At 38.1% G+C, this 14,892-nt stretch overlaps 1 protein-coding gene across 3 annotated transcripts in view; it reads left to right on the top strand.

Moving 5' to 3' along the window:
- The window catches only part of adgrl2a (adhesion G protein-coupled receptor L2a), a 78,356-nt gene that overhangs the window by 10,792 nt on the left and 52,672 nt on the right, over positions 1 to 14,892 (top strand). For all 3 annotated transcript variants that reach the window (XM_047036774.1, XM_047036776.1, XM_047036775.1), the window contains exons 2-3: positions 3,432 to 3,501; positions 5,493 to 5,706. In XM_047036774.1, the coding sequence (XP_046892730.1) occupies positions 3,432 to 3,501; positions 5,493 to 5,706 (284 nt within the window). The remainder of the gene's footprint in view (positions 1 to 3,431; positions 3,502 to 5,492; positions 5,707 to 14,892) is intronic.

Raw genomic sequence — 14,892 nt, forward strand, 5'->3', positions numbered from 1 at the left:
AATCACAGTCTGTGGACTGAGAGAGTGGGCCGTGGTCCAGCTGAATTCAGACTATTGAGGCATGGGGCCTGCTCACCAGCTCAAGGATGGCTATATACGTAGTAGCCTGACAGGATTTGAAAAGCTACTTGGCGAGTGACTGACCAGAATCCCAGATAAGGTGCTGTGTCAACAAGGCCGGGGATAGGGGGATCTCTGCAATTATGGCAACTGGACAAGTTGCCATGGACACAGCATGGAACTTTCCTCGTAATATATTATTGACTAGCTCTGGTTCTAGCTTTCTGCAATGTAATAGTAAGAATTGAATGTCTGTGATTTCTTGTCACCTTTCCGTCTTTCTTTGCAGAAAGGGTTTTTTAGTGCAGGTGTTAACACACTGTCAAACAGCGACGCTGTGTCAGAGCTGGTGAAAGAGGATTACACCTTTTGAGGAGGCAACTGAAGTGAGACATGAGTGAGAAAAAAGGGGGGGTTGAATGTGGCAGAAAATAACACAAATGAGATCAATGTTCTTCTCTATCAGTTTTGTCATGTTTGTGCAACTGGATCGGTACAGGGCTCTATGGTCAATGAGTATGCCAGGCTCCTAGTTGTACATTCTGTTGGTTCTGCATTCCTTCTGCATGGCATCAAGACTGTTATTAGAGTAGTCCAAGAAGCGCAATATATCAAGATGCTCTCCCTTTATAATCTTAAATGTAAACTTTTTAAATAAAAAATATTAAAACCCTTTGTCCGCTTAGTGACAAGCCAGCCAAAAAACGAAAATGTGATGATATAATTGAACAATGACAGGTACAGTTTCATTCACAAATGACAACTTAATTTCCCTTCGGGGATGAATAAAGGACTCTATCTATCTATCTATTCATCTAACTACCTAGAGAGATGGTAAAGTAAACATTATCGGTGCCCCATTTTATCATTGCCATACTATATCATCATTTTGAGCAAAATCATGATGCCTCGTCAGGGTTTCCCGCAGCACTTTGCAGCTAAGGTGGCCGCCTACGCAACAAACGCCTGCCGCCTTAACTACGTCGTAATTTAAAAAAAAAACATTTTTAATCTGTGCTGTTTTCTCCCTTTCATTCCAAACCGTGACCAACGCCAGTCTCCCTTTTCTGCAGAATGCATTAGTCTATCGCACAAACCCCCCCCCCCCCCCCCTCCCCGGTCTGACGGCGAACCCCACCCTACCACCACCTTAACTTCCACATTTTCGGCGGGAAACCCTGCCTGTCAATCTTTTGGATGATGCAATTATTATGTACAAAAAGACATCCTGACACAATTAGCATTGGTAACCATCGGTGGAGATCATATAATTTTTGCATAATTGCATATGCATTGTTGTACAAGGCTATGACCAATGGTGTTTCTGTCCCTTTGTCTCTGTATAAGTTTATAATAGGTCTTTGAGAAAAAGGGGACATTAGTGATTCATTAAAGCATTGCATTCTTTGGTTTAGAAAGATTTGGAATAGATCATTAAGCTTATCCAAATCATTTTCCTGGATAGCTAACATTTCATTTTCTGAGGAACAGCTTTCCAACTGAGTAAAGGAAATGCCATTGATGGAATTAATACTGTTTGTATTGTGTAATTAATTTGAGAAAGATCACAGGTACATCCCTCTTTATTTTAAATTATACATTTTACACAATGTACTTTGCTGTTGCCTGATGTAACAACACTGAGCTTACAGATGACTAAAATCCACAGGGACAAAATTGGCTAGCTGACTTGTTCACCTCCTGCCCCCCTGACCCCTGCTCCTCCCAAGGATTGATCCATCCATGTCACTCGCCCTTTTGTCCTAAAAGATCTTCCAACACCAGGGTGAAAAAGTAGTTCAGCCCAGGGCCTAATCAATTGAGAGGGGTATTCGGATGTTGTTTACATGCCTTGACTCAATGATGTATGAATGCGTCATTGAGTAGTTTGCGCTGGCAGATGACATGCTTTTAGTTTTATTTCCAGATATTTAAACAACAAAATTACTTATCACTGAATGGTCAGTTATCCTAGCTAATGGATACTAGTAACAGTTGTTCATGGCTCTTGTGATGTGCTTTGTTTACTGACTATGATGCTCTGGATTCAGAGTCACTATTTAAATATAATCACATAATTTAGTCTAAGCCAGAATCTGAGTGTTAAAGTGATTTAAGTTTTGAAACAATGTGGCCTGGAAACCAGATGAATATGCCAGCTCATGTTTTATTTCAGTCTGGCCAGCTTCTCCTTCAAAGAGACGTCCCTCCGTCTAGAAACTGGTCAGGCCTATCACAACCGTTTATCTAATACGGGGCAGGTTTAATGCAATGATTGTATTGAGGAGCACCATTGAGTAATTTTTTTAAACATCCAAGATGACGTTTCATTGCTTTGTTGTATTTATCCAATTGCGTCCAGAACCATTTCATTCACCCTTGATTACGCCCCTTGTAAAACAAAAATCAACTGAGGGGGTCCAGACAAATACGCTTTTTGCGAATTGGTTTCGCGATGCTAGGCTAGGGATGCAAAGCATGGGTGGTTTGGTATCATACTTTGAGATCAAACTGAGAGGCCTTATTTATGGCCCATGATCCAGATCTATTCCAACAAAAAAGTGGGGCAGTGCAGGCTAATGTATCCCATTCAGGCTTGCATGACGGCAACAAAATTGATCCATGTGACCTTTCTATTGAGTCAAACTGGAATGCAATACAATATAGGCCACTGAGAAGAATACTTGTCTGAATGGTCTGAAGTGTTACATAACTGTAATTCTTTGTTTTCAAGATTGAAATTGTGGATAATTGTTTTTAATTATTTGTGTTTATTTGTCATGACAAATGGAATAAAAAAAACCTGAATAATGAGAAAATATATTGGTGTGTTCTCTGTTCTCCTTGGAAACATGTAATTAACTCATTGTTTCCTGCACAGTGGGAGTACCTAATTTAAATCATGAGCAGGAATAAAAAAATCTTTTTTATGTCATTGCAAGCAACAACATATGTTGTTTCAATCCGAGACAGGCTTTTTCAGATGACAGACCATGGGACAGAAAAGCAATAGACGTCTTCATTATATATCCAATAGTCTCATAGCGGTGTACGAAAATTGTAATTTGCCATTGATTGATGTATTACATAGGTTCTCTTAGTTATTGCGTTGTGTGTGACGGACTTTTGATGGAGAAATGCTGGAGTGCATTGACATAAATGTAAGAATGGCTGTCAAGTCAGGTTCCCAATGCCATGTTTCCATTTTTCCCCACTTGAGGTTTGTCTCATGAGCAAACACCTCTGATGAAATGTGTATCACCTAAAGCATTCTCTTTTTTTCTCTGCTGTCGAATGAAAAAGTCTGCAAAGCCTTTGAAGTATTGTGAAAGTCTTGACAGACTTGAATGCTTTTTCTTTTTCATGTCTAGTGGTCGCAGGAGAAGGTTTGGTGTCAAACAGACCAACAGATCCCCTATGATTTTACTCTTCCAAACAAAGGTAAAACACTGGGACAACTATCAGAGAAAAACACCTATCCTACTCCATAGAGACACAGCGTTGTTTACTCTTAAGTCTACCTCTCAATGTAAAGTAGCAATGCCACTTGATTGGGACATAGAGTGAGCCACTATGTAATTTAAATTGACATTTATCTCTCTTAGGAAAATACCATCATAGCATTTCTACTGAAGGGCACAATACTGAAGATTAATTATTTGTAACAACAGTAGCATAGCTTTAAATAAGACAATGGGCAATCGTGTTGGTTGTTAATTGATGAAGCGTCTGCTAAATCAACAGAGACTGTGGACCGATTCAACCCTGTTCAAATAATGCCTTCCTGTAGACTGCATTTGTGAGACACAAACAATGTCACTCATGACAAGCAAAGGCCCTGGGTAATTATCATGAATAGCACCAAAGGATTGGTCTGAGTTTCCAAGTGCCAGTCCTACCAAACAAATTAGTTTATGGAAGGAATAATGACGTTTTATTCAACCACCAGACTGTGAACTGAGACTCATTAGAGAAAGTTGTGTAAACACAAACGACCTTTGCTTCCACCAAGACAGAAAGTTTCAACTAACAACACTATTATTTACAAGGGCAAGGAGTGACCAGAGTTTCCCTCAGTAGTGTAAATGCCAGATGTGGCATCTGTACTGTAAATTGTCACAGTTATACGAGAGGCTGGGCGATTAATTGTTTGTTTTCTAAAAAAAAAAGTTTAAAAAAACAAAATCAAGAGAAAACTAATATGGTGTTTAGATGGAATGACCATTCCATTTTACAATGGTACTCGTTTTGTCATGTGTTATAAATCCAGCGCACACCTTTTCCTTCGCTCCTCCTACTTACTTTCAGCCAAGCTGTGGCATGTTACGTGTACACCACACCCACAGCTTGTTTGGATGGGTTGTTGTTACTACTTAGCTTACCCCCTCTGCTATAGATACCAGTCAACGGGGAGTGCGGCAGTAACATTACTGCCGCACTCTAATGACTACTGGTGTGTTTTTCAAGGTAATAATTTGTGGGTACAGTAACGCTAGGAAGAATGAGCAACACCTCCAAAAAGAGAGCTGCACACTGTCAAATGTGCTACTTTCTACAATAATTGATTATGATTTTTGCTATAATCGAGCAGCCCTAATTAAAACACGTCATGATAAGCATCTGCGAGTTGATTCAGAATTTTGGTCAGTGCTGTTCTTGTTGTAATTAAAGGAAATGTTTTTCTTTTTCATTCTTCTTCCAAGAGTTTACATTTCTTTGCTCGAAGAAAGCTGTCTTAACAAAATCATTCATTGGGAGTGGAGGGAATGGAGCAAAATAGTTCACTTTACCCTAAGCGCAGCTATTTGGCAGTGTTCACATTTGCAGAGCACAAAGCCACAATATTGATTATCTTCTCACCCCCCAACTTACCTCCCGCCAGACCTCCCTTCGATTGTCAGTGCTGTAAAATGGATTAAATTACACTTCATGTTGTTGAGATGGTTGTTTTGCTGTTTCTTCTCTGATAGAAAAAAGATTGCAATAAACTACAAGATTCCAACGATAGACTTTGTTATTGTAATGTGTACCACAACATTGGCCAAAGAAAGACAAAGTTACTCAAATTGGTTCAAATTATTTAAGACCATAAAATTGTGTGAGATTTGGTCATGTAACAATTAGTCCCAACTACAATGTAACCATTATAACAATAGAAAGAAAAATAGGGCAAAAGCTGTGAAATATCGCCACAAAATAGAATAAAGCCAGCAGGTGGATCAACTTTACTTGGTACGATATATTACTGTAGATTTCCACATTCTATAGACTTCTTAGAACTAATTAAACCCAGTTAGGTTTCTGCACTGCAACAGCGCTAGTTTTCTGTCACCTCTTTTGAAAATATTGTCTTCACGGTCTTTGTAGTACCGACTACAATTCTGTTTTTGATTTTCTTTTGTACTGATAGAAGACTCCTCTTCTCCCCCTAGGGTTCAGTCGGGCTGCACTGCCGTTCGGCTTGGTAAGGAGAGAGCTGTCTTGTGAGGGCTATCCAATCGACCTACGTTGTCCAGGAAGTGATGTCATCATGATAGAGAGTGCTAACTACGGAAGAACAGACGACAAGATCTGTGACGCTGACCCCTTTCAGATGGAGAACATCAACTGCTACCTCCCAGATGCCTACAAGATCATGTCACAAAGGTAACCTTTTGGAGATGCCAAGAGATGCTAATAATGTTAATAATAATGTTTAGAATAGTGTTCTGCCTTGTTAGAAGTGTGTTATAAGACTTTGTACTGATTGTACGCCATAATTAATGGAACTACATTAAACCTACCAAAGCCTACCCAAACATAACCCAACAAAATGTTCTTAACTTGAAAGGGATTGCTCTTCTGTTGAGTTGTTTGCTAAATCCCATTGCTCAGATTAAGGTCAGACATCCTGGCAAGACTGACCACTGGATGCCCCACTTCTTCCAGACGCATTCTGTCTGAAATCACACTGCAGAAGAGGACAACAGATTAACATGACACATACAGGCACAAACTACCACAGAAAGACAGCGCACACACGTTCAGCTCAGTGGAAACACCATACACCTAAACTCATTGTCACACAAAGCTGCCCTGACCAAAAGTGTATTGGATAGGATAACGTATGACTGCCACAGTCAAATATATTGGATGGTATGAGACTGTCAGCAACTCTGGCTATTTGTCTTGGGAAATAAGAAATAATGAAATAAAACAGCGTATAGCCCTTGTAGTCAGGGGAGTTATTGTCAAGCCATATTTGATGAAGTCGGATAGCTGACTCAAAAAGTCTGCATTCCCCCAACCGTATCTTTTTTATTATTGGGATCCTAGCTAAAATGTGCACATTGTTCATCCTCATAGAGTCCACCAATGCACAATCACCAGTCATTCTTCCTTGGACAATTACCGTCCATCGATAGCCCATCCATTTTGCCAATCTTTTGATATCATCACAGCATGGTCTTTGTAGGAGGTAGAATTGCCCCAGTATGCATTGCATTTTGTACATTCTTTATATCATTAAACTATACTATGTGCATAAAAGATTACTTTAAATAATGCACGTCTCATACTGGATGGAATTGACACATTTTGGGGGGATATCAATTAATGACTGAGCTGCCAAAATTAATTGGATGCAAAAAGAGTCTTTTAGCCAGAATGTCAGATTATTTTACATTTATTTTAGCCCAAATGTTTTCTTTTTTGCTAAAACAAACTGAAGCATTCCATATTCGGGGTAGATGATATTGCTCAATATTTTCTTTTTTGCTAAGAATAGACCTTGCTAAGAGTATACATCGACAATATTTATTTCTAGAATGATCTCCACCTACTTATCAAAGATAAGTAAGCTCATTAGCACTTGGGAAAACTAGGTTTTCAACTTTATAAAGTGTTGTGATCCTGAAATGTAGAGAATGGAGCTTCAATTAATTAGAAGGACCTTGTTGGCATTAGAAGTAGTTTTATATCGGATTGGCTTATTATATGAGCACAATCATTTTGTGAAAATAGCTCTAGGACTTTTGTGGCTCAATTACAATGTTTAGCTGCAAGAAATTAGTCTGCTCAAGTAGGTGATAATCTGTACAGGAATTGTACAGGGGTACCCCTTACATTTACATTTAGTCATTTAGCAGACGCTCTTATCGAGAGCGACTTACAGTAAGTACAGGGACATTCCCCCTGAGGCAAGTAGGGTGAAGTGCCTTGCCCAAGGACACAGCGTCATTTTGCACGGCGGGGAATCGATTCAACAACCTTCTGATTACTAGCCCGACTCCCTCACCGCTCAGCCATCTGACTCCCCTTCCAAACAGATTTGAAACTACATGTGTGTAGAGTTTGTAATAATGGTTTAATCTCAACAAATAGTTAACTCACGTTTGCCTGGTTTCAAAGACAAAGGAATAGTTGCATCACAAATGAATAATACAATCATACATATTATAATCACGACTGCTAACATACGAAATATTAACAACAACAAAAAAGCTACTAATAGTACTACAACTTCAACAACTGCTGCATGAACGATTAATAGCTGTAGGACCTGCAACCTTTATTAAGCAGAATTACTAATTGAGCTGTTATGTGGATGAAATATGAGGAAATAAAACACATCCCTCAATTTCTTCTGAATAAGAATGTTCACTGTGGGTATTCAATACCAAGGCCATTGATGGCAATAAAATCACCTTGTTCTGTTGGGTTTTTGCATCATTGGTTTTTGAAAAATGAATTGATAACAAGAATGATCCATGCATATGGTCGTTTAAGAGAGAAGAATGTCCTGGGATATTTATATAAAACGTTCCAGTTAGGCTTTAAATGAAAATAATTGTACTTTTTCTTCTAAAGTCAGACTACTGAAATGTTGGTTCACCACTAGTATCCAGTTATCATCTGATAACATTTTATGTTGGCTTTTCATTTGCGCTGTTCCTAGCAGATAGTAAGGACAAACTAAAAGTGTCCACCAGGTCTTGAAAATTGAATAATGCTCTGTGCTTACACTATTTATATCAGTGACAGAAGTGCTTGCAGGGGTCTCCAAGGATGGCCATCTTTGCCGCTTGACAGCCCACAGTCTTGTACTTCCCTTCTGTACACATGGTGTTCGTATTTATTTAAAGAATCTCCAGATTAAGCTTTCATAGAGGTCTAGGTACACGCTGGGTTCTAAAACCGTAGACCGCAGTTAGTTTACTACCTAAGTAACTTATGGAAAGTTAATTAATAAAGACTTTGAGTATATATGTAATGATTCAGATACAGTTAAATGTATCAACAAAGTTTACAGATGATTTTGAAAGATCCCCAAATTGGTTTATTTGAAATGGATTTTGTTATAATTACATGCAGTAAAGGCTACCTCCCCCAAGTTATTTTTTATCAGTTTGTATATTTCTTTTGTAATTAGTTTGTCAATTCATATTGGCAAACGAAAAGCAGGGCACTATAAACCACCTTTTAAATGTATAGGGAAAGAGTATGTATTACATACTGGTGATTCAACAAATTGGGAAGGAAAAGACTAAAACGAACCTAGTTGTTTATATCAATATAGCAATAATCCGACTAGCGACCTAATTCAAATGTACTATATAATTTAGGTAAGGTAATACATCTGAAGTGTATCCCCATCTTTCATAGCTCTAAGTAACAAATATCATATCATCATACTGTATAGCCTATCATATTACAACACAAAAATATGAATATTAAAAAGGGGCTAGGTGACCGAAAGTGAAAGACGCATCTAATCACTGCGGGCTCCATATAGGAATGAAAAAAAGAAAAAGAAAAAGAAGATACAGTCAAGTAACGTTATCATTTAGTTATTTAGCAGAATCACCAGGTAGGCAAATATGGTTGAATCAGTTGTACCCAGAAGCTTGAATCTTCCATTGGCATGCTCCCTGCTTCTGTGATGCCAATGTTCTTAAGGTAGCAGTACAGTACCCCTGGCACCTTTGTGCTTATAACAATTACATAATGTTTACACGTATTCTGTGAAACCGAGAGACTAAAGGTGTTCTTAATTTACAAATCTACAAAATCTTCGGTAGGGTTAGCCATTCTGGCGGAGAAAACTGCTTGCTCCCACACATGCTGCTAGCTACTACTAGGAGATAGCTAGGTACTAGCTACTACTGGATATGGCAAGGCACATTTTACTAGAGAGGGCGAAATAGTGAGGTGTGCTTGCTTCGGTTGCAGATTTTTGTATTCTTTTTTTTAAATTTATTTTTACTATATAAACTCCAAACAAATTGATTTAAACTAATATCAAACATCCAAACATTTGGAGAATTTTCATGGGTGTACTTACATTTTACAACTGAATTTTCTGATTATTATTTTTTTATTGTATAGATTAAAAAGCATATATCATACATTTGTTGCTGCTCATTTACACTTTACACTACAAAATACTAAGAGTGAAGTGTAAAATGAAACATGGTTCTTTTCTCATTTAAAGAGGGAATGGTGTTATGTGGCAGCCGCATTTACATGCATATACTCATATTGCATTTAATTAATAAAGAAATCCCTTTGAAACAATGTGATTCTAAACCTTTGAAACAAGCTGATTTTAACTCTCTGGCACTATCACTGTTGTCTAGTAAGTAATTAAGATACAAACGTTTGTTCATAGACTACCTCCTCATATCAAGCTACATATGATACATTATCACCCTGACCTGTGCCCTTTTTGTTCTGTAACTAGCCTAGTCGATTTACAGTTCTACCAGCTAGCTTGCCTGCGGCAGTAACTCAGCTGAGAAATAGCTGTAAAACAAACAGAGCAGATGTAGCCAACTATGTTTTCTGCAATAACACCACCCTGGGATGTATTTTTTGTCAGCTTTAGCTAGCTATGCAAGTAGCTAAATTAAAAAAGACTTCTTGTCTGTCTCCACTGAATGCAGTGAGCATATTAGCTTGTATTTATTGTACAGGCCTTGTTAACTGCACTTTTGCCTTTTTAGAAATTTTGGAAGGGGTGAGCCGCCTAGGTTTTGTGGTTTATGTAGCCAGCGTAGGCTAACTTTCTACACCATGGTGCTATCACAAACAGTGCTGTTGAGTTACTATATACCTTCATTACAAAGCAGTGTATTTAAAAAAAGATTTTGGTGACATATTAATGTATTTAGTATAGTTTTATCTGAAAAAGATACAAAAAGTAATGTTTCACTATTGTAATTTGTATGAAATTTCATTGAGGAGGATGGTCCTCACCTGAGTAGTCTCCACTGATTTACTATACATGCTGTCGTCTGAAGGTACTATATCTGAATCAGTTAGTTGTGATTTATAGTTTTACTTGGTTTTCCAGGAAGGGAGGTTGTGGCTTCTACAGCACCAGTGAAAATATTGTAAACATGAGCATGTGACAGTGACTGCATCCTCTACATTGGATGTTCCATCTGCAATTTGGTTGGAACTCAAGTTCAAAGAGGTTTTAACACAACATTTCCTTTAACCAATGTATTTGTAAACTTATTAAGGCACCCCTTAGAAACATGGTTTAAATCTCATAGCTATGCAGATGACTGTGTTCCCAGGGGGTATTTGATATTTGTTCTTCTTTGTTACAATACGTATGTCTACTATTTGTGGTGATGGAAATTATCTCTTTCAGTGGCCTTCAAATCAGCAGGACAGCCCCAAGAGCAGCAAGTCTCTCTTGATAATTGTGCCATGAGCCTCATCAGCATTACAGATGAAATGTTGCTAGACGGGTCACTCTGAGTTTAACAGACTCTTAATTCGATTGAAATTCAAAGAGGGAGTTCTTGGAAATAAATTGTCCGCTTTTGGTGTGGCAACCTATTTTGTCACATCGCCTTTCTCCACTACTTAGCCATGAGTGTTTGTTTTGAATTGCCTCTTATCAACTGTCGATCAATAAAATTTAATTTAGGTCCATCTTTTTAAGATTTAAGAAAGCAAATATGTGACAGAAATAGCTAAATGGTGAAACGGTGACTCATTCAAACACCATTGACCATTCAAAACATCTGGATGTGGAACATGGATAGCATGTTTAAACTCTATGTAATTTATTAATCAATTAGCCTTTATCTTTTGTCCAGTTATATCTTTGACGTGCTTTATAATCTGAATGTAAAAGGTCAAATTGCATGTGGTTACATGGTAGCAAGAGTGCTATCAGTTATACCTTGTTGGCATCTTATCAGGCACTTACTGCTGTCAGCCAATACTCATTTCTAAAAAAAGATTGGCATCAAATCTGTGCAGCGTTCTACCCTCTAATTGTACTGATACCTGTCTTCCCCAAAAGGTCAGGGAATGTGGTGGGATTAAATACAGAATACTCCTACTTTAAGGCCAGCATATAGAAAATAGAGCATGTGAAATCGAAGGTAGTAGCATCTTCTGTTTCAGCTATGGTTGATTATAATTATAATAATGATCTGTTCATTCACCACATTATTAGAATGTAAGGAACGTTGTCTGGCTACATTGCAAGTTCTTAACCATACAATAATAATTTTGATATTAAACCAGTTATTAGACTAAATGTAGATTAATTTGTTGAAAAACTAATTACACTACAAATGAAAACACTGCAGATACTTACCCTTCAAAAATTCAGTTTGTCTTGGATAATCTTTCAATTACACTCCTTTACTCAAATCTAGGGTTAGTAGTGGGTATTTAAAAATTAATTAAAGCATTCTTAATTGGTCTCAGGAGATGCCCAGCATTGCAAATTAGTTTAATTGAAAGTCACACATTCCACTGGTGGAGGGTTCCTTGCACCCTAGCCAAAAATTAGGGTAATACATCACAACATTCTATAAAGACTTAGTAAGACTAAGTAAAATGAAATATTCAAGGTTATTTTGTATTTCTAATGCTTTTCCATTCTTGACATAGGTACATTTGCATTGGCATAGACAGGTCAGTGTCTTTGTGAGGTTATTTAGTGTCATTATGCTTACAAACCAGATGTTAATCCTCTATTCGTCTTACAATATATAAAGATTGACTATAATTTACATTACTCTCACATGACAGGTAATGCATGAGCACATATAATCTAAGTGACCACATAAAATATGGAAAATACTTCACATTGCAGACCAATAAAACACAACCTACAGACAGTGGTGGTTCTGGCACATTGTGCGCCCAGGGCGAGTTTATCACTTGCACTCACGTGAGTCTAGTCTTAGTGGCTGTTACAGTATATGGTCGGCCACCATTGTCAATGTACTGGCTGTGAAGCCATATGACACAGTTTGAATGGGATTCTGCACTGAGCTTTATCTGCTTTTATTAATTCCAAAAGCAAAACAAATTACATTTGGACAAAGTAAACATTCACCCTCTGCATTTGAAGAAGATGGAGCATAATTATATTAATTGTCAAAGATGCTGACTGAGAGGAAGAAGAGCAAGAAGAAAAAAAGAACTAGAGAGATTAATTGTCTTCAGGCCTGGTCAGAAAAACATCTAATGGCTAATTCAGCTTCCCGCTGCTATCATGATTTAGTGGGCTTTTGTGGGCTTTTGATTTTAACAGAGGCGCCGTTTGTTAAAGTCAGGGAATTTTGTGCTGCAGAGACAAAAAATTGCTTTTTGTTGAAGAAAAAACAAAATACAATGTTTTTTATTAATGTATTGGTGTCATTAACCCAATTATAAGGTTGCCAGAGGTGATCAGCTGTAATTCCTTGGATCCTTAAAAGGGCTTATAGCTAATACCACTAGGGGCGCTGAAGTTAGTGGTGCTGACCAGTTGCTCAATGACCCGTTGCGTGTTCCTTGTGGTCCGGATCACTGGTTACTGCCTCTAGGGGGGCAGGTGGTCGGGACTAGTCTTTCAATGGGCCTCGTACTAACAGCTAACAGTGTAGCCAACACTGCCAGAGAAGGGAAAAAGTGGAGTAGGACCACAGACCACTTACTAACCGGTCTGGACTGCACTGGTTCATAAACAGTAAAAAAAAATGTATATATATATATACTAGTGCTGTCAGTTAAACGCGTTATTAACGGCGATAACACAAACCCAAATTAACGGCGTCAATTTTTTTATCGTGCGACTAACCTTTTTTTTGGCTTAGCAAACTTTCGCATTTTTTTCACATGCTGTTGCAACAACTACTGACTTTAGAAAAACTACAACACCACACCGGATCTAGCCAGACCAGAAACAAAACAACAGACACGCCACACACACTTGTTTGGGCTTGTGAGCCGGTAAAAGAGTAGTAGGCTAAGCAATCAGATCCACTTTTCCATGTTGATAAGAGCATTAAAATGAGAAAAAATAATGGGACGAAAATAAATCAAGGGACACTTAGAATAGATAAAAATTTGCGATTAATTGCAATTCATTGAGAGTTAACTATGACATTCATGAGATTAATTGCGATTACATATTTTAATCGTTTGACAGCACTAATAAGAATGTAGCCATGATCGATAAAAGAGTAGGTCAATATTTAATTGACAAAATATTATGATCTCTGACATTTTGAGTTGATAACAACTCAGACAGAAAAGGGAGAAGGAGGATTAGGACCAAAAATACTACTCCGTGCAGACCACGCCAACAGAACACCGAGCAACTGGTCCAAACCACGTATAACCAGTGTTGGGGGAAGTTATTCCCAAAAAGTAATATATTAGTTATTATCTTCAATGAAAACGAAATAGTGTGAATATTTCCAAGCCGAAAACGTAACACTTTCTGCGGCCATGATTGCTGTTGTGTTTGCCTCCAGCGTGAATCAAAGGCAACCAGTAGGTTACTGCGCCCAGGCAGTGTCCTTTAGGCAACAATATGTATTTATAAGACTATTTTGTTGAATTCATGCAGTAACTTGGACAAGTAAATAAGTTACTGTAATAATATGACTCAATCTCAAAAAGTTACCTGTTATATTACTTCGTTACTCACTTAATTAATAATATTATGTACATAACGCGTTACCCCCAACACTACGAATAACATGCGTCTGTGTTTGCAACCATGGTCCCAATAAAAGCAACGGAATCGGGACCAAGGCCAATATTTTGACACTGACGTTGTCTATGTAGTCAAAATATTGAAGGATCCTTAGGGGTGGGAAAATAATATTTGACTAGAGAGGGTACAGTTTCTGGGGAAATTGTGGGGTGTGCTTGCGTCGGTTGCAAATGGATTATGTATATCTGAGTCCACACATTCGTAGATATAGGCCTATGTTTCAACTGTATGGAAACAGATTATGAGGTCGAACGGATTAAATGAACGAAAACGAGACACAATTTCCCCTCATCTGTCCATATGAAAATGACTATGGCAAGCTAACTAGTGCTAGGGCAGGGCATGTCAGCCATTTTCACAAACAGATTGACATAAAGTTTAGGCTGTGGCATTGAAGACAGCGACGCACCACACAAGCTTGAGTTTAAATACATTATTTAATGTGACATTACTTAATATACATGCAAGTCTTGAATTGCTTAATGCTTGGACACCACGATATATGCAAGTTGTATCTATGCATTGTTGCTAACGTGTGCTGACGTTGTGACGTTAGAATAGCAATGAGGTCCCTTGGTGCACACAGGCACTTTTTGCCACAAAAACCTAATTCAAGCCTAAACCGTGCAACGGAATGTGAATCCCATTAGAAGCAACGTAATCGCTACCAAGACGACACCAACGTTGTCTATGTAGTCCAAATATTGATATGTGTGTGTGTGTGTGTGTGTGTGGGTCGGGGGGGGGGTGGATGACAATATGTCGGAGGAATGCAGAAGCAGAAAGCTACAAAAATCGTGTAATTAGAGGGGAATCTCTTTTAAAATACC

Source organism: Hypomesus transpacificus, chromosome 16, assembly GCF_021917145.1.
Source record: "Hypomesus transpacificus isolate Combined female chromosome 16, fHypTra1, whole genome shotgun sequence".
In the NCBI taxonomy this organism is placed as follows: Eukaryota; Metazoa; Chordata; class Actinopteri; order Osmeriformes; family Osmeridae; genus Hypomesus; species Hypomesus transpacificus.